The 26,622-nt window shown below is 40.2% G+C and overlaps 1 protein-coding gene across 5 annotated transcripts in view; it reads right to left on the bottom strand.

The window, feature by feature from the left end:
* Positions 1–26,622, bottom strand: part of actn1 (actinin, alpha 1) — a 74,231-nt gene that overhangs the window by 24,301 nt on the left and 23,308 nt on the right. For 3 of the 5 annotated variants that reach the window (XM_042500100.2, XM_042500098.2, XM_088087971.1), the window contains exons 2-8: positions 15,055–15,169; positions 13,491–13,610; positions 9,192–9,278; positions 8,454–8,541; positions 4,131–4,209; positions 2,715–2,796; positions 1,170–1,255 (exon numbers count right to left, since the gene is read on the bottom strand). In XM_042500100.2, coding sequence (XP_042356034.1) covers positions 1,170–1,255; positions 2,715–2,796; positions 4,131–4,209; positions 8,454–8,541; positions 9,192–9,278; positions 13,491–13,610; positions 15,055–15,169 — 657 coding nt within the window. The remainder of the gene's footprint in view (positions 1–1,169; positions 1,256–2,714; positions 2,797–4,130; positions 4,210–8,453; positions 8,542–9,191; positions 9,279–13,490; positions 13,611–15,054; positions 15,170–26,622) is intronic. The other 2 variants (XM_088087970.1, XM_088087969.1) reach the window with 1 other exon arrangement.

A 26,622-nucleotide genomic window follows, 5' to 3' on the forward strand; every position in this document is an offset into this window, starting at 1 on the left:
AAGCCATGGCTCAACTCAAGACGCAGTTTAAATAAATTAACACATTGAAGCCAAGTGCCTCCAGCAGTTCATCTAAAAATACAACCAGAGATTTGAGCATCAAATATCTGCCAATAACTGTGAAATATGCAGGATGAATTCTGTCAAACAGGGTGAGAAACTTACAATTTTCTGTGATATCATTAATTTTATATGGAGGGATAACTTTCTGAACTTTTAAACTTTGCAACTAAACTTAATCAAGTTTTAATTTGAGAACCAGCCGAGTCACTTCTTAGCTCTATGATGCAACCCAGAGTCCAGCTGTGGTCTGCCACGCCTCTCCACACTCTCCACATATAAACACAGACATTTTTTTCATCTGAGTTGCTTAAACACAGCTGTGTTGAAACACTTGCTCTGCTGCAGGGCCTCTCAAATGAAGCTGGTTCTTATGTAACTCTGTGATGCTCTGACTGTCTGCTAGGAGGTGCAGCACAATCTCATTGTTCCTGTTGTGCTTCGAAGTAGCTGTCACACTAACAGACAATCATTCATTATCCAACAGAGAAAAGTCCGATACAACGCTGCTTTCTTGCAGAGAAACAAGGAAACAGATTCCACACTTAAGTCAGACAGCGCGTATCCATTAAAATTAAAAGACAGCTTGCTGCTTTGCCTTTGAAGTGCCAGTTTTAATTTCATTCATTCCTCCACCCTCCATTTAAGCCGTCACTCTCGAGGCCGAACATAACCATCCGTTTAAATGGTTACATCTCCCCCCCATGCAAGACTTCAAGCTAATTTGTTTCTCTCCGTCAGCGAACGCCGCTTTTATCACAGACAATCATCATCATCTATCAGACAAACTTCGCCGCACCTCCCACTCCGCTCAGCTTCTGTTCGCCGGAACAAAACCCTAATTAGGGAATTTGCGGGCCTGCGGCGCCATAACAAACAAGGTAGACTGGAGATGCACTTGTGCTCATTGCCTCTAAGAACAGAGTTGTCCGTCCCATCATGCATTTGGTGGCGTGAACCATGCGGAAAGTGAAGGAGAGTGACCCCTGCAGGGGGGCGTTGTGCACTGCAGAAAGAGAAGGGCACTGTTAGGAGAAACACACAGAAACGAGGGAGGAGGAGGAGGAGTGAAGGAGAGGAAGAGGAACGAGACGCTGCATCCAGGATACCTTCTGGGCGCCTGAGAAGGCGTGGTAGAAGCTAGAGACGTAGGTCATGATCGCCTTCTCGTCCGGACGGGCAGTGCCCACAATGTCTGCGGGGGGAAGAGAGGAGGTCAGGACGGGGACGGAGGGGGGAGGGTGGAGGGGGGAGTTGAGGTTGTTAAACAGAGCACAGATTAATGAAGAAACAGGAAGTGGAGCTGGGGTTCAGCTCTTCACATAAACAATATCCAGAGTGGAAAGAAAAACACGCTGTGTCACTGTCCAGATGTGCTGAACAGGGAGGATCTGATTCAAACTTTGCAGTCTGTCTCAAACACAGAAACACAAACAGTTTACTGTACGAGTACACTAATAAGTGAGCAGAAAGCATGCTTGAAGAATGAGGATGACGTTTTAATCTATTTGTAGAGCGAGAATGGCATTTTGGCTGTGTGTCTCCCTCTGTGTGCACAGCTGCATGTGTGAGTGTTAAAACCAAAATATATTCTCTCTGAGAAATTAGTGCCTTGAAATCAATAAGAAGGTAAGTGTTTGAGCTTCCTCTGGACACGTTCTTGCAGGTGAATTTTCTCTGTTGCCGCCAGCGCATTTTCACGTTTTACCTGCTCCTAAGACTAACAACAATTGTTGGTTAAAATTCTCTGTAAATGCTATTTTTAAATTCAGTTTTATTCTATTTATAGATTTCTTTATTCTGCTGAACTTGCAGCTTTTATTTAATTACTGATCTATTTATGTGTCTGCATGTTACTAGTTGTGTACACAGCAAGTTGTTCAAACAAACTGACTCCTGTGGGGAAAATAAAGCTGTCTGAATCTACAAAAAACACGTGGTGATAAAGGGAGAGTCCACCTGTCTTCATATATGTGCTACTGTTAAGAACTTCATCCAAGATTTTGGCCATTTTAGATCTGTCCCCTTTCCCTTCGCTTAAAGCACAGGAAATGACTTCCGTATTTTCTTTAACCTGGTCCTTTTTAATATGTTTTGGTGTCTAAATCCCTAATGGGAACATCAGTTTTTCAAACTGGTCCAGTATTGAGTGAGACCTCGATAGGCAGCAGCTGCAAAACAGGCTGAAATTTACATTGCAGCCTGTTTTGCTGCCATCAGCTGCAGCAGTCTCACTCAATCCTGGACCAGTTTGCAAAATGATCGTCTCCATCAGTCACTTAGACACAAAAAAAGGGGAAAATAGGGTCCAGGTTCAAAAATACGTAAGTGTCCCTTTAGCTGTAAAGACTGCCAGCACAGAGGCAACTGGTGCAAATTAACAATAAACATGTAACTTGATGTAATGTAAGAAGGAATGTGAAGAAAAAAATTGAATCTCTGCCCATTTTCACACCTTTGCAGACACTAGCTAATCGCTGTCAGATTGTAGGTGTCGGGCGTTGTAAAAAAGCGGGTGGTGCAGACCGGTCTCTGTCCCAAGAGAAGCTTTTTCATCACTTTGAGACTTCCGAGAGAGAATAATTTGGTCTTTGAACACAGGATGAAAGTCTGTTCTCATCATCTTTTCACTATGTTCTTCCCCGCCTGCTCACCTTCTGCGTCCAACATCTTGGGGATGTCCAGGTATTTCTCTGCCACATCGAAGGCTGTGTTCAGGTTGGTCATAGGATCGTCCTGTTACCGGCAGAGAGCAGATCATCAAAACATTTAGACTGAAGAATGCCGCTGCAGGATGCTGCTTTTAAACTGCAACCGTTTTACAAATGCACACTCTTTAACAACGACTTGAAAACTGCAAATCTACAGTGTGAAGACAGAGATGCTGTACTGTTTCTCCAAACAATCTCTGTTAAAAGGTGTAAGTTTATTTAGTAAGGTGAAACTCTTATTATGTTTTTTAAATAAAATCCTATTTTTTTCTTTTTTTTTGCTTGTAAAGGCAGCAAAAACAAAACAATGTTAATGCTAATGATTTCTTTTAAAAGACATATGAATATTAATTAGTCTACTTCATGACCAAATACTTAAAGTTTAGCCACAAATATAAAATTAAATTAAGTATAACTGAAACCATTAATGATTAACTGATTATAATTGATCGATACAACATTAATCTGCAACTACTTTATACATTTTTTTTCCTAGTAAAAATGCCAAATGTCAAATGCCAGGATTTGCTGCTTTTCTTTGTTTTCTGTGGGCGTAAACTTAATATCCTTGTGTTTTTTACAACTGATCAGACAAAACATGATTTTTTAATGAATGAATTTAATCAGAAATCTCCTATTTTTCATCTTAGAATTATCTGAAAAGTTTTCATTGCAAAAAAAGTTTTTTTGATTAAACAATAGCCATGTTTTGTGAATGCATTATGCTTACACACCAAACAATGAATCAGTTTATTAAAAACATAACTGGCACATTTATTGATAATTCTGCCAATTGTTATTAGCAGACTTATTATTTGTAGTTTTGTTGTTACTTTTCTGGCAAAGGCACATTTGTGCATCTACACATGAACAATAGTAGTTAGTCCTTTTCATTATTCAGCATTAATGAAGATGAATGTTGTGGTTATTTTAATCAAAGTTTTGTTTTATTTACCTTCTGTTGCTTGAAAAAGGTTACAAATAAAACCTTTTTAAAATGAAAACACTAGTTTTCCTTTAAACTACATTTTAAACCAGTGTAATAATGATTTACAGTGTGATTTCAATTTTGCACACAGATTTAAACGTGAATATAAAGTGGCATAGGCTTCTCAGTCAGAGGATAACTTTTTTTTAATACATTTTCACCCTGGTTGAAACAAAGACTCAAGAACATACGACTGCTGTTTCACCTGCTTCGATCATAACAAACTTCTTGCCTGTGTTCACTGTGCACTAATATTGGTTTTGCATAGAAACATTTGAAATATGGAGACTTGTATTAGTGCTTATAGTTCATGTTCTGGGTGGCTTTTCTCTGCACGTTTGTCACATTAATATCAGACGACGCTCACTCACCTTGCGCAGTTTTCCGTAGTCAATGAGCTCTGGACGGTGTCGATGAATGAGTGCGCAGAAACCCAAACCATCTTTCCAGCTGAGACACAGAGCAGAGAAACAGTCGTGATGAGGGTGAAAGTGAGGTGAAACATAACGAGCCGAGGGAACGAAAAGGAATTTGACTCTAATCTTTGATCGAGACCATTACCCGCCATCGGACTCCCTAATTAGTTTCATGTAACACACCCAGTCCCTCCCACCAGCACGCGGTGCGGTACTGTAACACGGCAGAAAACTGACCACTGTCATCATCTAATGCACCACAAGTCTGTGATTAAAGTTCAACCACAGCTTCTGAAGTTTGAGAAATTACACGTTTCTGATGATTTGTCATAAAGTTATTTTAGGAGAGACACTTTCTTCACCCAAGAGATTTATTCATTTTATTTTATGAAAAAAAAAACAGTTATAAGACATAATGTAAGCTTCAGATTAAGTTTTAATATTGAGATGTAATGTTAAATGTGACAAAGCTGCAGAGTGTGTTGGAACAAACTCCAGTACACATTGTACCTCAGTGAAGAAAATTGGGGACCCATCAAATTATTTTCAAGGACGAGGACAAAATTGTTAATAGCAGTCATTTAGCATCTGAGGTTCAGATTCTGGAGCGAGTTCAGAGAAAAAGAACATTTTGCTCAGTTACATCTATACACTGGTACTTTGGTACTGCTTAACTTTACTTTTCCAGAGTAATTGTCTTGGCAAGTGGTTTTACTGGGACTTACTGGCTCACAGATGTGGTAGCTGTAGCTCCAAACACACGATATCCAGTTTCCATAATGCCATACCAGTTTTTCTGCATTTATTCAGAATATTTTACTTTGCATTGTTGGATAAAAATGCTGCCATTTGCTATATTTAACTATATTTAAGTTAACCCTTAGCGACTGTTTGACACATTTTACATGCTTTTAATTCTTCTTTTTTTTTTGATAATTTGTGTTCATGCAAATGGCATAAATTTTGACAAGATTTTGTATTTTTGTTAAATGTTGGAATTTCCAGCTCCGCTCCAACAATAAGTCTAAAATACACCGTGTAAACAAAATTGTTACCTTCATACTGTTAAGTGCAACCTACCAGTGTACCATTGAAACCCATTCAAAATGCAATTTTTGATCCCACAGACCTCAAAGTAAAAAAAACATGCATTGTATTATTTCTGGGTGTCACTCTGGGCTTTTGCCTCGAAATTTGTAATTTTGACTATTTTCCACCTGATGATGTCATTTTTTTTACCTTATCTGGTAAGTGGAGAAAATACATGCTATTTCCACTAGGTGCACTGTCAGAATCAATGTTGCCTGGAGCTATTTTTCTACTGGGGATAGTACCACAAAAAGCGGTTGTTTTTTTACCGAGATGACACTGCATTTCCAGATGATATTGCGCAAACAAAATCAGGCATTTCTTAACCATCTGATCTTTTCCTAACCATAACCAAACCTATTTGTGCCTAAACATAACCACACGTTACAGAGCTGTTGAAGTGTAAAGTCATTAAGTTTTCTATATTAACATAATGACTTCCAAATGTAACATATTAACAATTTGTAGAAACGCACACCAATGCCAGCATTTTTTCTGGTGATTGGGTTGATCAAATTTTGTCTTTAAGTCAATGATCATGTTTTTATTTAGCTGGAAACTTTATTTTCAGTCCTGCCTGCTGTGGTTCATTGATTAGTGGCCTTGATGCTGCAGCCAGGCGGTCTAAAAGCAGTATAATGGGATGGTGCTGTGCAATCTCAGTTCTGCAGGATTTACTGCTGCTCTCTGCTTGTACGGGAACAAATTAGTGAGATGGGTTATTTTAATGCATTAGTTGCCATTAAAAGAGCCTGTAATGTAAAACAGGGGCGTTTACAAGGTGACTCATGTACCTGAAGCAGCAGCTCTGGAAAAAAAAGCAGTACTCTTCCTCGTCTGCGTCTCATCTCCTGACTGATGTGCAGCCATCGTCTCTCACAGAGACCACATCAAAGGCCCGGCCTCTGCTCTGACAGTCCCTCCTCACTGCACCGGGTCCATCAGACCTCTCCCTTTACATTCCCCTCGAAACAACCTCCCCTCCACCTTTCTTCTCGCCTCGGCTTTCATCTACATCTGACGACCACAGTGGTCTTCTTTCAATAACTCAACAGAGACTTCCTGTGACGTAGACTGATGCCTAGATAAACCCACTGACACACAGATACCAAACACAGCTAAGATAGGACTCTAACTCGTATCTTCATATTCTCACCACTTATGTAATTTGAACTGACTGCATTCAACAAAACTACAGATATAAAATTTGACTGCAGTGGTTGATTACAGACATCTCAGTCCTCTCTCTGGTCCAGTTTATGTGAACGTGTCCGCAGGCCACCGCTGTGTTCTGAGTTATCATGGTGTATTTAAAATTTAATTTCTTATAAAATCTTAATTGAACCAGACAAGTTGATGACCACATTTCAGTTTGAAGCAGTGTCCTTAAAAGAATATCCAAATGTTACATTGAATTCATGAATAACTTATTTTTTTGCATGTGTCCCCTGAGAACAAAGATTCCAAAAACTGCGAAAATACTTAATGAACTTAAGTCATAATCAAAATATCATTTACAAATTCTTGTGCAAGTCGTGCAGTATGACCCAAGTCATATGCTCAGTACTTCCCAAACACATGCATTTACACTAAAACAAACTATTTAAAACTAAACTAAAAGTGAAACTTATCTAAGCTCTCCTCAAAGCCAGACCCCATTAACAAAACCCACCATTTTACCTCAATGAACACAGAAACTGCTGCTCTACCACGGCCTCAATCATTATGTTTCTTTGTGTTATTGTGTGACCATGGTGATTTAAAGGGTTAGTTCAGATTCAACAAACAATAAACAAACTTATTTAGGGAGGCAGTCCTAGACCAGCAGCTCCTGAATTCAGTGAGGTAAAATCTCTTTTTTTATGAATGGAGTCTGGCTTTGAAGAGCACATAGATATGTTTCATTTTTCAGTTCAGTTCCATATCAGAAAGTGTTTGTTTAAGAAGTATCGAGCATACGACTATGACTTCAATTCAGCAAGATTTTTTTCAGATTTTAGATTCTCCGTTTAACATGGAGGCATGCAAGAAAAACAAAGTCTTCTTCACAAATTCAGTGCAACAAAACAATACAATACAGGTTGGACGATGGAGGGAGTAATACTCCAAAGCTATTGACAACTACTTCAATGATGTGTGAGCGTTTTTAGTGCTATTGTGGAGAACTGTGGTCTTTAAACACTATTTAAACTCTGCAGGCTTACTCTTTGAGTCAGGTTTCTTTGGCCAGATGATAAAAAAAGGCATTTAAACTCAGATGACACAAAATATATCTACAAATGTAACAAAACAAAAAAAAACTGAACCTGAAAAATAAGTTTTACATGTATGAAGACATATTTTGATGTATCAGCAGTTTATCAAGTTTTAAAAAGTCAAAGTCAAAAGTCAAGTAACCACTGTCATATTCGTTGTTTAATGTTTATAACAAAGCAAATTTCATAAAAATCGGTTCAGAATTAAGCGATCTTGACCTCCCCAATATGGTGCCCACAGAGATGCGGCATGCGTACATCAGCAGCCAATGAGGTATCTATGTTTCTATATCTATGGTCCGACCACCGAGTTGATGAAAATGTTAAAAACGTTGATCTGAATCACTTTCAGTATTCCCATGCATTATCATTTGTTGCTGTTTTACAAGCAGATTTTCTGACTGATTTTCTATTTATGGCATGTCGGTGTATTTTGACAACATTGTTTCAAACCTCTGACTTTATACAAACTTTATAGGGAAACTTTTAACTGAAAAGTTTTAATGCCTCTAACTAAGAACAAGTGTGACCTGAGGAATGAACCACAGTGTGGACTTATTTTCAACTCTGTCCTTGTGTCCTTTTTATGGTGATTAACAGCAGAGAGAGAAAACGCTGCAGAGATTGTGTGGGCTAAGATTACTGGATCTATATTGACGTCCCCCTTCAGTGAAATCTCTAAACTTGACAAGTAACCAAAAACTTTTGTGGACTTTTGTTTGCAAGCTTTGGCTCGGATACAATTTGGCTTTAAGAGCCAAAAGTAAAGTTTCCCAAAAGTGAAGAACACCAAATAAAACAGACTTCAGGTGAGATAACGACGGTCTGCACAAATTCTCTGGCCTCATTTTCCCTGTTTGAGACTCTGCGTCATCTTATAAACTGTAACCGTGAGTCAAACACCATAAATGTGACTTATGATGTGTTTTCTCACCTGATGTGAAAGTTCTGGATGTTGACATTCTTGTAGGGCGCAGTCTTCCTCTGGCACCACAACAGGAGGCCCTCTTTGGCAGATGTCTCTGCGGTCGGGGAGAAGGGGATCATTGTGAAGTTGGAGAAACTCTCAGGCTTTTACTTTGACCAACTCTGCACTAATCCCTGTTTAGTGGTGGATTAAGTGGAGGTGAAGTGAATGGGAAGCATGTGTGATTGCTCGGGCGTTTCGTGAGCTCTCGTTTCCAGCGGATACCCGGAGGTGTCCGCTTTATTGTGTCGAACCTAAACAGTTGAATTAAATAGTTTAAAAGACGCTGCACTGGAATCTAAAGCAGAACAAATCAAGGCTGATCACTGCTGACATTTAAATTGGATTACACTGTAAGTGCATTATATACGTTAACCACAGAGAGCGCCATAACATAAACATGTCCACCTCCATAGGAAAAGAGCAGTCCGTGAAACATTCATGTTCTGATTAACATGCATTAGCTGGAGTCTATATGAGGTTATTGTGCAGTTTTTTCAGGACTCGGTGAGATGTGTGACAAAGGTCTCAACGCCGAGACACTGCGTCAATGGAAAGTGTTTTCAGTTGCAAATGAAGACAGTGAGCAGCAGCTCTTTTCAATGAAGGGAATGAATAAGAAGCGTGTGGAAGTGTTCACACACACACACACACACACACACACACACACACACACACACACACACACACACACACACTCAGTACCTTCCACAGAAATGTCTTGGATGGCGAAGCGGAGGATTATGGTCCAGATCATTCCCAGGGTCATCTTAGCGTTGCCATCTACGATCTCTGAAAGAAGAGCAAAGCAAAAACATTTTAGGATTAGCACATTTAGCAGCCACTTATATTTAATATCTTGCAGACGTGTCCAGTGAGCACTGATTTGGTGATTTTCAGGGGTTAAAAGTGGGCTGAATATGGTTGAAAGTGAATGTTAGCTGCACGGCTTTAAACACGACAATCTTGGTTCACTTCTTTTGTCCAAACGGAAATGTCTGAACTATTGAGTGGCTGTCTTTTTTTTCTTTTTTACAGGCATTCATTCCAGAGGATGTACCTTAGTTATTTTGATTTTTAATTTTGCAGCAAAATCAGGTCCCCAAATGTTGGTCTTTGACCAAATAACTGCAAATCAGCCTTAGATGTACTTTGTGTTTAGTGCTTGTGATACCTGCTAAACATCTGCATGTTAGCACTTTCACTCTGTATGTTTACGTGCACAGTTTAATAGAGCTGCAGTCATAGCTCTATTAGGACATTTAACTGGACCACTGTTCTTATCCCAGTATACAAGCAGCGCGGGACAATCAACGTATTGACAGAAGTATGTCTGACTTCCTCACAACAGGTGGAGAAATGCTCCCGGAGTAGAAAACTGCAGCGTCACGTTCATATAATCAAACAGTGCTGAACAAACTCTGCTTTAACTGATTAGTTTTAAGTCACCTTAAATAAAACAGTATCTGTTTAAGTGTAGCCTTTGCTACATTTAGAGTATTTTCACCACTTTTATTTGCTGTAGACAGCCTTTACCAATGCAGATTTGAAGCCATCAAAAACACCAAACCCCACTGAGAAAACCAGTCGCTGCTGGTCTAACACTGCCGCCATCAGCTGTTGTGGAAGGTAAAGAGGAGCAAATATTCAAATACAGTTACAAATATTAAACAAATATTGACCTTTTTTGGTGGCTACACTATGCTTTGCTGTGGCCCTGCAGTACATCGCTTAGCTTCTGTCCCGACTGTCTGGGACTGTACCTTATTTATCAGAGGAGGCGGGGCGGCTGGGGTGTGACTTTATTTAAATTAAATATAGAGTCCAGGTCAAGTCCGACTGAGGTATCTGGGTGGCTATTGTAGGAGCTGAAAATGAGCCGGAAATTCAAAGATCAAACAAAAATATACAATCTTGCCAAATATATGCCATATATGCATGAACACAGCCAAAGTTTACAAAAAATTAAGAATGAAAAGCAAGTATAATATGTCAAAAAGTCCCTAAAGGTTAAAAGTATTTGGACAGTATTGCAGTGTGATGTGACTGCGTCACACTCTGATAAAGTACACATTTTCACCTTTATCTCCAAAACACTTTTGATCTGAAAATTCGGTCATGTTCAGCAGGAGAATAACTTTTAATTTCTAGATTTTTCATTGTTATAAACTGTCGTGTTCAGGAAAGGGGGAAACAATGCCCTCATACACAAATATGATTATGTAGGAAGTTTTGGAAATCAAATGTGACGGAACACACTGACTGTTAACCATCTTTTAAATATTACCCTAATAAACCTGACACTCAGATAATCTGCTGGTTCAGTTCTGCATGAATACTATACTGCGTTGTTTTCCTCAGATTAGCTCACAATGTTTTCAGAGCGGGGGCTAAAACGGTGAGTAAGCTCTTCTGAATGAAACGTGTGATGATTCAATTCAATCATTTGAGCCTGGACCTGTTAAGCTGCAGTTGGAGGCTGTGAATGAACTGCCTCAGTCTGCTCCTCTCTGTGTTGTCGATAATGAAAATCCCCCTCAACAGGTCACCCTGTTTGCCCGCCTTCAATAATCATTTGTTTCTCCCTCTAATCCAATAAGGCACGTGGCACGAGCTGCGCCGTCGCTCGACTGTGACGGACAAACTTGGACTGCAAGATGTCAGTCAGATGTCTGTACATGTAACGCGGCGTGAAAGACGGCGCGGATCGAATTAGGGGGCAGAAAAAGTCGTGCTGTGTTGTCGGAGCTGACACACGCAGATACATGTTGCGATTAGCACTAATGAACATGACTCATCAACGTGGGGGAGGGACACAAATCCTGTTAATGCTCTCTGAAACTGCACCCCCACTCCTTCATCCCTCACCCACAACAAACCCCCCTGATGAGTCGCAGAGATCTGACCCCTCAACTAGTCCCATCGCACCACAACAGAGAGCAGCGAGCTGCAGGGCCGCTCCACCAGGAGGGGATTCAGGAGGCTAATCTGTCTGGAATGCTGCTCGGATTTAGGAGCTCTTACACCGGCCTCCGTGCACCGCGAAAATATCAACATCTTATCAAGTAACATACTTTTTTGAGCCAAAAGTCTTGTTTTCTTAAAACAAGTGAAGGAAATCTGCTATTAGGATTATATGATTATGTTCTTAAGAATAGTTGGTCGTCAGAAAAGGAAATAAAAACAACTCTGATAACTGATTCATCATTGAATGCCAAGAATTCTCAATCAGATATTTGCTGGTTTTCTTTGGTTTTATCTGCTGGTCAGACAAAACGAGTATCTCATTGGGCTCTGGGAAAATTAGTTTTGATTATTTTTAGACATTTTATAGATTTAATGATTGACAAGTAAACAAGAAAATATAGGATTTTAGGATGCTTCAAGGATTTTATGATATTTCTCTGATTTTATGACATCTCTAAGATTTTAAGACACTTCTAGGATTTAAGGACATTTTATGGATTTTAGGAAGTTTCTCTTATTTTAGGAAGTTTCTCTTATTTTAGGAAGTTTCTAGGATTTCAGGATGTTTTAGGGATTTTAGGACGTTTTAAGAATTATGAGACATTTCTAGGATTTCAGGATGTTTTAGGGATTTTAGGACTGTTTAAGGATTATAGGACATTAGAGGCTTCACTAGGAACTCTGTCGGGAGTGTGGGAGATCCTCTACTGGCATTTTTTTTTTTTATAAATAAGCTCTATTTTGATGCTGTTATGCTCTGGTGCCTTGTGTAAACTAAAAGTAAAAAAACAATCCCCAGTATAAATCACTGTTTCTTCATTAAGAATTAGAAAATAATTGGGGGCCATCTGGCACCTAATCAGGGGCCAGATTTGGCCAGTGGGCCTTAAAGCCTCCTGCAGACCGTGAGATTTTTGCAATCTTAGAAGTTTAGGGTATAACATCTAGTTTGATGTATGCAGACTGTGCAATGACATCACCTACTAAATCACAAACTATGATGCATGTCCACTGACATCAAAACCCAAGAACAAAATGTCGTCGGCGTGCGTCATCCATCTATATCATTGTGGTGGTAAGAGCAAAATGTAAACAAACAAATCAAGTCGTCCGAAGAAGGGGAGGAGGAAGAGAATGTGGATGTGGTCGAGGCTGGGGAAAAGAGGCCAACTTGACATGCCAAGTTTGCAACAAGAGCTTAAAATAAGTATTAGCATCTACTAGCATTCAGTTTCTTTCCTAATGGTCATCTTTCATCCAGGACGGCCCAAAACCGCACAGTGTATACCAGACTTAAGTTGAGAATCACTGTCTTAAAGTACTGATAACCCGCCTTATTGCTGACAGTAAGGTTTGTGGATGATCCAGAGTCACCAGGAACTTGTTTCCTGAAAGACAAGTTTCTGCTGAGTTTTTCAAAATATATCATATTCAGCACTTTGGGCAAAACTATCAAATATTTGCTCTCCTCTGTGGTGCTGAGGCGATATGGAAGTTGTCCTCAACGTTCAACACACGAGTGCAATCCCTGTCATTTCCAGAAAATGCCAGAGGGGTGTGTACAGTGGTGAAAAAGGAAGATAGAAAGATAGTGAGAGCGAGAGAGAGAGAGGGCGTGTTTACTCTGCTAAAGAGTTGTTTACTCTCCGGTGGGAGGAGGACGGACATCCCCAGGTTATTTGTGCTGAACAATGAGCAGCCTCAGCCCCTGAGGGGATTGCTGATCCTGAGATCTACTCTCAGAAAATGCACTGCAAAGCACAACCTCGGCCCCAACACTCTGGAATAAGGATCTCATTAAAGTGCACAGCAGCCGGCGGCACTGCCATGGTAACGAGAGAGAGAGAGGGCCGGAGATTACGTTAAACACAACTATTTACAGGAGAACAGGCAGTATAACAGCTATTGATTTAGCTAATGGGCTACTTAAAATCTGAGATGTAAATGCATTTTAGAGAAGGTCAGGTGTGGAAAAATCCCCGACCTTCATCTTCTCGCAGAAATGTCACGATGAGACGGAGCTGTGACGTCACTCACCTTCTGCTCCGATCGACACCAGCTTCACTCCTTTGCTGGCGATGAAGTCGAGTGCTTTGTTAACGTTGGAGATCTTGTGGACTCTCATCTTGCCTCTCTCTGGTTTTGCCAAGCGTTCGCCTAGACGGAAAGACAGACAGATGGAGGATGACGGGAGTGTCTGTTTATTTTAAATAAAACAACATTTTTTCTGGAAACAAAACAGAAAATAGAAATAACAATAGTGCAGAAGCCAAAAGTAGAGGGTTGCAGGTTATGCTGCAGCATAACTTTTCACAAAATTTCAACATTGCAAGAGATTTTGTGTTTAATATTGGAAAAAGTGGAAATCCTTTTCAAACTTTAAGTGACTGTTTAATTTTATATGTTTATCCCATTTGGAGAGCCATGTTTTATGACAAGCAGAATGGAATTTGGCTTATTAATCAGTGGAAGACTCCCCCATACCCCAAAAAATCCCTGACTCAACATGAATCAGGGTTATGAATCACAAGGACTTTCTAGGATGTTGCAGGACAATCGTTGACTTAAAGGATTCACAGACTTTGATAATGTAACAGAGATTTAACAATATTAAATTTTCATATCACGACTATCGTGACCAAAATTATTGCAATAATCGGGGCTGGGCGATAAAACAATAACGATATAAATCACGATATAACTTTTCTTCGATTGAAATATGAGACGTAGTCGATAGAACGTCGACAGAACGCATTCCAGCCATGTTTTGACAGACAATACGAACAGCCAATGATAATAAGAATAACACCGTGGGGAACCAAATACAGTGAAAGACTTTGACTGTAGAACAGCCGAGTGTTTGACAGCCACAGCGTTTCATCATCACAGATCAAACAGCTGACGGTCCGACAGCAGCGCAGTGAGACAGACAAACAGAGCGCAGCTTCTCCTCAAAGCACCAAAGTGTCTGAAACAGCCACATTTGCAGAGGTGCAAAGTGACTTCTTTAGACTTCTACAGACGACTTTGTGTTAGTTTCAGGTTTAATCAGACTTTGGATGAATTATTTAGAAACACCAGGACGCATCGCTTCATGTCTCATCCAGCCGCTCACGCTGAGCTCTCATTATTATTACCAGGGGCAGATGTAATGTTTTGGGGGCCTGGGGCCTCAAGCACATTACCTTATCTTTACCCTTTCTCTAACTGGGAATATTGGCAGCAGAGTCCTGCAGTCAGGAGAGGTTGGCCTTTTATCAGCACAATGTGCTTAAATTTATTTAAAGTTTGTTTAAGTCTAATTTTTATATAGGCTAATGCTGGAAAGTTTAATAAATAACAATAATTAGTTGAATACCCGGCTGTAAACCATTTTCAAGGTGATACTACAATTAGCATCATAGGTCATCAGACCAGTTATTGATGATTAATTAACAGCTCTCACACTTTTCAAATTACTGCACAATTCAGGATAAAATAAAAAGATCAAGAACAGGGAAATAATGGCTTGAATGTGCTGAATAAAATCATGATAATAACATGATATTTTCATTATGATATTATATGGGCATGAAACTAAATGAAATGAAACTCTGTTTACCTGAGATGACCTCCAGCAGCAGCATGAGTTTCAGTCCGTCCCGGAAGTCCTCCTCGATGTTCTCGATCTGCGTTCCTGCTTTCCTCAGGTGAGAGTTACACCACGCTGTAAATGTCTGCAGAGATGGAGGAGAGGGAGAATCATCAGTCACTGCACTTACTGCACAGACATAATTGTATACTGTATGTGTCTGTAGCAGCCAGACTCCAGCTCTAAATACACAGAAACCACACAGATGCTCGCTGAGTCTGCTCATGTTTATTAGTGTGGAGTTATTAAATTCTGACTTTTTTACAATCTGTTGACAATGGCACCGGTCCAACGCATTAAAACCAGCAAAGATAACATCATCACATCATCACAGGCAGAATTATATCTAAGTCTGTAAACATCAGAGCAGCAGGTCAGTGTGTGAAGAAGGGAGATTTTTTAATAAATGGAAGATGCAGCATAAAGCATCCGATGTTGTAAAAACACTGACATGAGCTAAATGCTAAAGCCAGCATGTGACACGCTCATAGTGAAAACACTAACATGCTGCTGATGTTTATCAGGTATCATTTTTACCATGTTCACAATCTTAGTTTAGTGGGGGTGACCCCAAAATGTCGACCATTAGACAATTTGATCGAAGAAGCCTGATTCAATTGCAAATCTCACAGTCGAACAGTTGCAGGAAAATCTGGTTATGAAACAAAAGAGGGGTGCTGATTTATCACAGAATTGTTTGGTTTCTCGCATTCACATCAGAACTTTACAAATTAACAAATACTCAAATAGCCAAAAATTTGGGTCCAGCCCTTATTATTAGTATAACATGAATATCTGAACCAAATTTAATTGTAATACATCAGTTGCTGAGATATTCTCTCAAAACTACAAATGTCAACACTATGGTGGCAATAGATAAATAAAAAATAGATACAACTAAATACAGTTGGATTTATCTTCTAAAGACCATGATTTTCCTTCCAAAATTTCATGGAAATCTGTCCAATAGAAGTTGAGATATTTTAGTTTGGGCCAAAGCAGACCAGCCAAGTAACAGACCAACAGAGGGCCATCCATCGGGTCACGCTAATAACTAAAATCTGTGTTGAAAGTGTCTGTGAGTGAAACACTCAATCACTATGGTGTTGTTCTGTAGCTAAACCAGACCTGTTGACCAATAAATGTGGTTCCTGTTCACACCCCCCACCCTTTAATGAGAACCTCTCGTTGCGATGCTAACAAGTTTATGTCCAGCGCTCTGTACGTGGAGCCGCAGCACACTGGAGCATTGTACACTGTATACAGTAGGTGTATCACGCCTTGGATTCTCTGGCATCGCTGGCATGCAAACAAGCTAATGGAAAACATCTGGAGCGGGATCTCAGCCGCCCAACAGGAGCTGGCAGTGAGGAGTGGGCCCACCATGCACCCTGCTGTGAACGCCTCTTTATGAGTTCCCGGGTTAATTGCAGCCAGGGCCGAAACACCAGGCAGCATGTTTCCACCAGAGAGCTGAAGGAGGACCTGCAGGAGCACAGCCAGGCGCTTATGAAAGCCCGCACTGTCTCTCGCTGGCCTGCCTTCAACTGACGAGGAACAAAAGCCACTTAAAAGTCACTGGTGAGCCAGTTTGGAGGACCAGAGGAACTTCCGCAATGAGGTCACTCTTAAAACGGAGTAGCATGAGGTTTACACGGCTATCAATAAACCAGAGAGCAGGGTTTCAGATGTGTGCGTGTTTGCTGGCATGCGGTGAGAGATTCAACCAATGAAAAAGCAGAAAGGAAACTGTGGACGGCGTCGAAAATGTGGAGGGAGAAGGGCAGATTATATGGTGTTTTATCTGCGAGGGTAGAGCTGACAGAAAAAGACCAGCACTGAAGATTTATGTGCAACTGGCAGACACACGCCCTAAAGATACTGTATTTCTCTAAAGTTAGTCATGATTTAAGTCCAGCTCAAACAGACGCTGAGATATTTCAATTAATCCTGATCAATAGTCTCTTCAGAGGCTTGCCAAAGATTTTAAACTGTTATGGCGGGGCTGTGGTGTCAGCAGTGGTAATTTCATCAAAGTGTTGAGTTAAAGGTGTTTGCTCTGCAGGTTCTTACAGTTTTGAGGGGGATTTTTTTTGTCCAGGATGTCACTTTTGAAAAGTGTCAGCCCATTTTCTTTCCCTTCCCTTTTATGATTCACTTTCCCACCACTTAAAAAGAAACAAACACCTTCAGAAAATGACAGAGAGGAAACTCAAAGTGCTGTTAGGGAATTTTGATAATTTGCAACTCCAAATGTCAGAAAGAGGAAACTGAAAACTTTGACTTATAATATACTGCTACACGGCCACAGAAAAGCAAAAAGAAAGAGAGCTACTAATATCATAATTTAAAGTCATGGTACAATGGAACGAGTGTTTTAGAGGTTCTGTTTGTGAAAATCCTTGTTTTTAATGATACCTTTCTGTGAGGCCATTATGTAAACTGCAGTCAGCAGTCCTTCCATTGCCATGAGTGAGTACCTCGATCGTGACAAACAAAAGACTGATTGTGACTGACCGGCGCCCTGTTGATCGAATACTGGAAAATGAATTACATTTTACTGACACAAATCTTTTTTCTATTTACTTTATTTATTCATTATATTTTTATATATTTTACTATATCATCATTATTATTATTATTATCATCATCATCATCATCATCATCATCATCATTATTATTATTATTATTATTATTATTATTATTATTATTATTGTATTTTTTCTTATTAATTTATTTTAATTTTAATGCTGTACTTTTTAATTTAAATTCTGTATTTCTTTTGCAAGGTACTTCTTTTGCATTGGAATTAATATGCGCCATTTTGGCATCTGGTATCTAGGTATTATTATAGATCTATGGCTTTCTGCCAGAAAAAAGATTTCTTGGTTAACCCTTCAAAACTTGAGTAAATTGGTTTGATTTCTTTCAGAAACAAACAAGAAATGGCCTAAAACTTAGCAAGAAAATTGATTTTAAAAAAGCACAAAAAAAAGTGAATACAAACACAAAATAACCTTGAAAAAAATTTAGTTTAGTTTAGTTTAGATTTTTTCTGGAATATAATTTTAAATACAAAATTGTTATTATTTTAAATATAGTTTTCAGGATTTTTTTCCCCTTTTTTGATAATTTTCTAATAATCCCTCTTTTTAAAAAAACAAATTTTTGAGTAATTTTCTCGTAATCTTTTACATATTTCTTACAGTTTGAGGGACATTTCTTGCCCAGTTGGGCACTCCCTTTTTGCTCAGGTTTCAAAGGGTCAAACAGCTTGTGAAAGGCATCTAAAACCAGCACAAGAAAACTGATATCGATCCAGGTTTCAAGAGGTTAATGTTCTTCAAATCCTTTGGATTTTCCTGGAAAAATGTATTCAGAGCCCTTTACACAGAAGTCAGTCCACAGGCTGTTACAACCAAGAAAGTGGAGTTACATACAGTCCCTTTAAGTGGATACAATGAGCACATTTTCACTTTAACTCCTGCTTAGTGCAGCTTTAACAGGACGAGACAGCTGAAAATGTCAAAAGGCTTTGAGTTCGACCATAAAGAGCACAGTTGTGAAAACGACTAAAAGTTCACAGAAGGAATGTTAGCTTGTTAAATGTGTTGGAAGGACGGTAAGTTTGGCTGCTCCGGGTTGGGCGACAGGCCTCCTCCTGACAAGAATTAGCTGGCCCTCCTGCCGCTCCTCTAACTCTCTGGGTCACTGTGGAGTTTGGCAGCAGCCCACAGTGCAGGCTGGCAGCCACCTGCGCTGTCACATGACCCGCTGGCTGTGTTTTGGTCAACACTCCCAGGCCCTTCAGGTGTTCTGGGGCTCTTGGCAGGTCACGACTCAGAGTTACCGGTCCACTGGTTGCAGCAGCAGATTACTGCTCGAGAGTCAGATCGGGCATTAAAGGGAAAACGTGCGGTTGGTCTAATCCTACAAAATCTCTGCACAAAAAAAAGTATGAGAAATTTATTTCAAAATAGCCGTCTGCTGTGTAGAAGCCAGTCCTTGATGCTTCCAGAGTGTTATTGGATTTGGAGAAGTTTACTCTGCAACAGCTCCAACAAGATTATCCGAGATAGTGCTGTGTTGGCCAAACACACTGTTTGGTCCTCATCCTAAAAACTTTTCGTTTATAAGGTTAAAAATGAAAATATGCTGTGTGAAAATTACAAACATACACTTAAGTAGTTAAACAGGGTAATAGAACATAAAACACTGTTCCAACATTTTTTCATCATCAGGATTTCCCACACATTCATTTATTTATAGCGGCCCGCCACCATCAAAACGTCTGCCTTGACATACTGATTTTCTCATTTTGGAGCTGGACCGCTCATCAGGAGCACTACTGCACCATATTCTAGGAGCACAAAGTGTACTCTGGACACAGACGGAGCAGCAGAACACCAGGCGCAGTGAAAGTAAAATTTAATAGTTATTTGCGATGGTTCTTAAAGTTTGCATTCACCCACTTCTATAACAGCTGCTCCTCTTTTGATCTGATGTGATCAGCTGTGATCGGATCGTCACATAAGTTATCCAATGTGGGAGTCAAACTTTAAAAAGTGCCGGCACTACGAACATGGTCCCGCAAAAAAATCGAAATTTAGAGGGGTGACACAGAATGATAAAAAATGGACACACTCACACAAGATTAAAAAAAAAACAAAAAAAAAAACACAGGAAGTTTGCTGACATCATAACCCGATGTAATAACTGTGCGCGGGACCCTTCGATGGTTTAGCATAAAAGACACATGAAGTAAGCGGTCAGCTGGAGACACATGATAGACACGGGTGTGTACTACCATGTGTCCACTTGTGTTCGGATCACTGAAATGTACGTTAATACCAGGTGTGAGCAGCCTCACTGTCAAGATACATATTTAATCAATATTTTTGGTAATATAAATATCGGTCTGGGGTTATGAACGGTCTCAAATTGGGGTCGGGGCACTAAAAACGCACTTGCTACATTGCTGTGTTGTTCACAGACGCTGCTAAAATCTGTTTTCCTGCCTCTTTTACTTTCTGTCTGTATAATTGTTAAAAGGAGGGGGGGGATGGTTGGTCCCCCGAGCAATTGCTCTTAATGTAATAGACTGCCTCAAAAATGTTCCGTATCATTAAATTTGTTAAACTAGAAAAGAATGGAGCCAACTGTAAAGCAAAAAAAACAACAAAATAGACCCTATAATGTGCTGCACATCACAAACAGCTGTTTAATAGTGTTTAAGTGTTTCAGCCTACAGCCTGTGTGTTGTATAAATACAGTTCTTTGCTGTGTATATTGCCTGTCGTATGATCCCTGTGCTCTCTATGTGTGATTTTGTTGTCCTCGTACAATTTGTGTCGAAGCCGTATGTGCTGTGAATCTCTGGAAGCTGTTAAAATGTCTGCTCCAGAGTCCCGGAGACCAATTCCTGCTCATCAACAACTTGCCAGTGAAAATCATTCTCATTACTGCGGCTTCAACACAATCTGTTGTTTCAGCTCCAGTACAACATGTCGTGTAACGGAGCAAAGAAAGCACGACTGGCTGGCTGTGTCTGCAAGAGGAACTGGAGGGTCGTAAATTTAGAGAGCCCCTCTCCGCTCATCTGCTCTCGTCTGCTCTCGTCTCAGCCTCCCAGAACTGAGGCGGGCTGTAAAAACAGCAGGGGTCAAGAGCCGGAGGAATCTGCTCCGCATCAAGTTCAGGGAAGGTTGCCAGTCAGCGTCATTATGGCGGCAGTTTTCCCATGGCAACCACCGAATGCAAAGCTCAGCGAACAAACTACATGAGGAGTAAACTAGTGAGTTTTACGGCATTTTCATGAACAAATTTTCCCGACAGATAACTTATTTTTAACAGCTTGTCACTAAGCTTATAAAATGTCACAAAATAGTAAAAAACTGAGTTTTACTGCACTGTCATGGACTGTTTTTCCAGACTGATATAAGTCATTTTTAACCGGAACACTTAATCAATTATTAAATGAATTGCTAACTAGTTTTAATAATATATTTATTTGTTGGAGTATTTTAACAAAAAAGTCAAACAGCTATTTATATGTTAAAACCTTCTGGTTTCTTTCCTCCTTTTTGACAATAAAATGAACATCTTTGGGGTTGTGGACAAAAGAAGCCCTTTAAGGGTGTCATCTTAGGCTTTGTGAAACACTAATCAACATTTTTCAACATTTTCTGACAATTTTTAGGCCAAACAACTAATCAATTAATCAAGAAAATAATCAACAAGCTTAATCGACAGTTAAAAATTGCTTTTTTGTTTGAGTACAAAATCCAAAGATATTTAATTTAAAACAACTTAAAACAAAAAAGACACAAATGTTTGAGAGCTATCCTTAGTGTAGTTGTAACATGCATTAGCTTCAAGGGTCAACTAATTACTATATAAAGATGAATGTCTCTCCAGTCTCATTCAAAAAAACAAAAAACAAATAGTGAATATTCGTGTTGAACAGCCAAATCTGATTCGAGTGACAGAATTCTGAGCGCTAACAAAAAAAGCTTCTTTAAAAATTAAACGAGAATTTGCTGTGACCTCTATGCCAAATTTCATCCTATTAGGACAAAAACTGTGAGCAAATGTTTGTTTAGCTATAGAGGTGCTGCTATACAGAGCTGCACCTTTCTTTACCTGCGCTGAGCCACGAAACCTAAATAACTTATGCAGATGGAAATAACTTCCTGACACCTAAAAGGAGCCTTAAACCATCACATATAGTTTTTAAACTCTCTCTCCTTGCTCCTGTTCCTTTCCCCACCTCCTGCTCAGCTCCCCCCTCATCCACTCCCCACTCCATTAATCAACCTCAGTTAGGAAAATATTTCCTGCTTCTCTGCCAGCTCCATATTAGTACAATCCTTTTGCTGAAACAAGCCAGCTCATGAGTGCGAGCCGCTGCCATATACAAGTTGAACAGAGAGAGAGGAAAGGCAGACACTGCTGGCAGAGCGTCGCGCACAGGAAGGCGGTTTTCAACACCATGGCCAGTTTCTCAAGCCTGAGTCTCCGGCTCCGCGTACCAGAGGGCCTCTCATGTCCCGATGAAACCCCACAAACAGGCAGATAAATTGCAAGAAAAACTACATGAAAATTATCTTTCCAGCGTCTCCTCCAGAAAGTTTGGCAAAGCAGGAGACAGAAGCCGAGAGGAGGTCGAAGGGGGTAAAACATTTCTTGAAGGAATCAAAATCACAACATAAAAACCGTGACGCCACCCGCAGCTCGAGCGAGAATGAAAACTGTCTGGATGAGTTGGGGGGAAATGGGCCTCTGCGAATCCCAGGGAGGTGAAAGTGTCGTTTAAGTCTATTTCTGCTGCCTGCGCCTCGCTCGGGCTCGTGGGGGCCAGAAAAGTGCTGGTGGAAAGAGTTTTTCTGGTGCCAGGAAAACAGAGCTGCGAACAGCTACAGCACCTTCCTCCCTCTCAGACTCCCAGATGAGTTCCTGATGTGTGATGGATCAGGGCATCGCAGACCAGTTTACTAAGAGCGCGCTCTGATTTAAAATGACACCCTGGAGGGACAGCTGTGGGTGAAGGCGGAGCTGTGTATCAGGCCTGCCTTGCTTAAAGGTATATCGGTGGTAAATGATAAGAAAGGAAGGAACTTTTTCCATTTCTTCTACTAAACCTTTCCAGACAGCTCTGGGGATTCATACTGCTGCACTCAAATGATGTCCTACCTTGTTTTAAACATGAAAACAAGGTTGGGAAACATGAAAAAGTTCTGCGACACCAGGGATGATGTTTGTCATAGGTGGACGAGAAAATAGTGTTGTAGTACTCAAGATTGGTCTCAGTCTCGTCTCAGAATCAGTCTTGGACATATCAGACACCATATTTTTATATCGAAACCGGTCGAGATCACGGTGCATTTACATAGATATATACACAGTCTTGGTCTTGGCCCCTTTAAGTCTCTAAAAACAGATGGAAAATTGCCCCTTTTTCAGAGCTGCATTATTATGATGTTTTCTAATCAAGTTCAGCAGCAAAAACACACAGCAACACATTTTTATTCCAAGCTGTTCAACCTCCGTACAACCTGTAATCTGAAGTTTGTCAGTGTTGCCATGAAAATAAGTAAAACTTTACTTCACCTGAAAACAACGCCAGAATAAAAAGACAAAGTTACAAAATAACTTCATTGGAAGTCTATGCCACGTAAGTACATTTCTGTTGTACTTAAGTACAATTTTAAGGCACTTGTACTTGACTAGAGTATTCCCATTTTATGCTACTTTATACTTCTACTCCACTACATTTTAATAAAAAGCATAAGTCAACTAATAAATTATGATATCTTACCATTAGTTAATATACCCAGCAGTATGTAATGTAATTAAAATTAGATCACCTTTACCAGCTGCAACATTAAAGAAATGAACACATTAATGCAGCAGTGATCAATAAAGGAGTTTTCCACACATTAATGTCTTTGTGGCAGCCTGCCACATTTAAAACATCTGCCGCCACATATTGATTTTCCATTTTAGAGCTGGACCATTCATTAGGAATGCTATTTGGAGTTTATATACCGTTCGAATATTCATTACACCACACTCACTGGGGGTGCAGAGCATACTCGGCACAGACAGAGCAGCAGAACATCAGGCACAGTGAAAGAAAAACGTAACCGTTCATTGCACTGGGTTTAAAAGTTTGCATTCACTCATAAACAGCTGCTTCTCTCATCAGTCAGTCTGATCTGATACCCTCTAGCGGATCGGCAGATCAATTATCCTACTCACGAGTAACAAACTGCTACTGAGTTCCACCTGTGCTACGTTCACAGACCCGCAAAACCTCCAAATTTAGAGAGGGGACACAGAATGATACACAGATACCTCTGTCGCCAGCTACCGCCACACTTATGTATGTTTTGAAATGGGTCATTCTGCATAATAAATACTTTTTACTTTTGTTTTTTAAAGTATATTTTGATGCTCATATTTTTGTCTTTTTACTTGAGAAAGTTTTCAAGTGCATTACTTTTACTTGTAGCAGATATTTTTTACACCGTGGCATTTTTACTTTTACGTCAGTAAAAGATCTGAATACTTCTTCCAACACTGAAAAAAAAACAAAATAAACAAAAACTTCCAAACAAACTGGAAAAACTGCAGGTGTTGAAAAGGATGTGATGATGTGTGCATTTCTGACAGCGCTGTCAGCTGATATAGATATCACACATCCTAAAATAAAAATGAACCGTCATCCAAAAAAAAGAAGTGAGAGGTGAATCAGAATTGACACTGAAGGTCTGGCAGAGTGAGGAGACGAGGATTCAGGTTTCTGCCGCCTTCAGTTTGGAGGCACAGCTGAGGGGGAGAAAAAGAGGCAGAGCGGAGCTTAGTGGACGAAGCGGACATGACGCAGGACGGCCAAACTGCTGTCTGGATGCTCTGCAGACTGCTGTGCTGTGGCTTCGTGCATCTGGCAAGCAGAGCGACGCAAACATAAATTCCATCTCAGCAGTTGAGTGGGAGGCGAGGGAGCAGAGGGGCATGATGCAAAGTCTGAGAAAAATGATAGGAGCGACTGCTGCATATAATGAGGACTCAGACACATGGAATACAGACAAAAAATATTTATGAGGAAGACTTTGTTTATCGGCATGGTCAGACTTTTTCAATTATTGATCTCTGATATCATATGTTTGCACTTTTTATTGGAAAATAAACACACCATATCACGACTAAATCTGCACTAGACTCAGAATTTGGTAAGTGAAATCAGATTTGGCTGTTCAAAACAAATATTTGCCCATTTGTTTTATTTTTGGGAGCTTGAACGAGTTTCAGTTCAGTCAGACATTCTGGGTGATGGCTGCGTTCATGTAATATGGTAAACAAGCCAAGTTAGCCCTCGAAGCTAATGCACGTTACATATGCTAAAGATTGAGCAGGAATATATGACATCTTTTCCTGACACTAGATATCAAACAAAGAGACTGCGTCATATCAATCAATCATTAATTTGACCAGAAGGCAGAAGATAATGTTATCTCAGAGCCTGACTCTGAGCAGCTGCCTCCATCTCACTCAGACTCACTCTGGGTCTGCAGCTGCCTGTCCTGGAGAGCAGCGTGAAACTGAGGAGCGCTCACTCTGCAGCTAAATATGGCGACCACATTTTATTTGGCCCAAAACATTTCAGTCAACTGAGGGTTCGACTGAGGTTAAGAATTTCAGGAGGCAGTCCTAATTACAAAAGCATTTTTATTGCAAGTTTTTCAAACAAAACCTGTAACTGTTAAGGAAATCAGAGAAATTGGTGCTTGTACTCACAAAAGCATAGAAAATCCATGCTTTTAGCATAGAGCTCATTCTTTCTGAACTTTGAAGTGAATTTGAATCAGTAGTCTGAACAGTGCTGACTTTTGAGCAGAACCTCTAATTTCATAAAACCCTGCTCTACTGTAAAATACAGTCCTCCACAAGACAGATGTGGCATGGACCGCAGCCAGTCTTGTGACAGGCGTCTGTGGTGCAAATGTGCCTCTTGAATTAACAATGTCATCTCAGGGTCCGTTTTGTGACTAAGAGCAAAAGTCATCACAACATCACCATGTTTCTATCACCTGTTTCATGAGGATGCACATGAACGCTGTTGTTATATTCTGACTGAGTATTTAAAGAATAAACTATCACATAAAAATGGTAACAATAGGGGACAAACTGATATTTTCTGCCATTTCAAGTTGTAAACTCCTTTGTTTTTGGCCAGAAACTGTTGCATTTTCTAAGAAAAGAGGCTCCCACGAATCACCTACAGTGGCTCACAGCAAACAGAAGTAACATTGAGGAGCAACAACAATAAATAATACAATGTTGGCTGTAAAAGGTTTTGAAGTGGGCTTTTTTTACCCACAGTTTATGTTAAATGGCCATTTCAAGGGTTATTTTTGTAGTTTTAGCCATCGTTCCTATCAGTAATAATAGCTTTGTACATACCACAGGGAAGGATCGTAGTCCTGTGAGGCCCCTGGGCATTTTTTTGGAGCCTCCTACCCTGGTTAACAATTCAAATGACTCCCTGTTGCATCGTCCTGAAGCCTGCACAGTATGTCACTTTTGTTTGGTGACTACATTCTAGCATTTACCAGGAACAACAGCTATCTAAAATAAAGAGATAGCTAGTTATGGCGAGTCAAATAACAGTGGCCCTTAACACTGTCCTGATGTGCAGGATGAACTGACTTGTTGATGAATAAATATCATGTCACAGCAAACAGTGGCTCAGCTGTACAGCACTGTACTCTCTACCAGGCTCTCATGTTAAGCGTGCACTGTGTGTACCACGGGGCCCAAGTGATACACTCACTGTATGTACCGAGGGACCTGGGGGCCTTTAATTTTCTCGACAGGTCTTGGTGCATGCACCATGTGCGGCCCGAGGCTTAGAGGCCCCCTGGCAGTCTGAGGCCCCGCAGCACTGGCCCCACTGGCCCCACTGGCCCGGTTAATAATCCAGCCATGACCATAGTTACTCCTGAACTGTGGGAATGTGGCAACATCTCTTTAAAG

Source organism: Plectropomus leopardus, chromosome 14 (assembly GCF_026936395.1).
Source record: "Plectropomus leopardus strain MGB_pleo_1.0 chromosome 14, ASM2693639v1, whole genome shotgun sequence".
Classification (NCBI taxonomy): Eukaryota; Metazoa; Chordata; class Actinopteri; order Perciformes; family Serranidae; genus Plectropomus; species Plectropomus leopardus.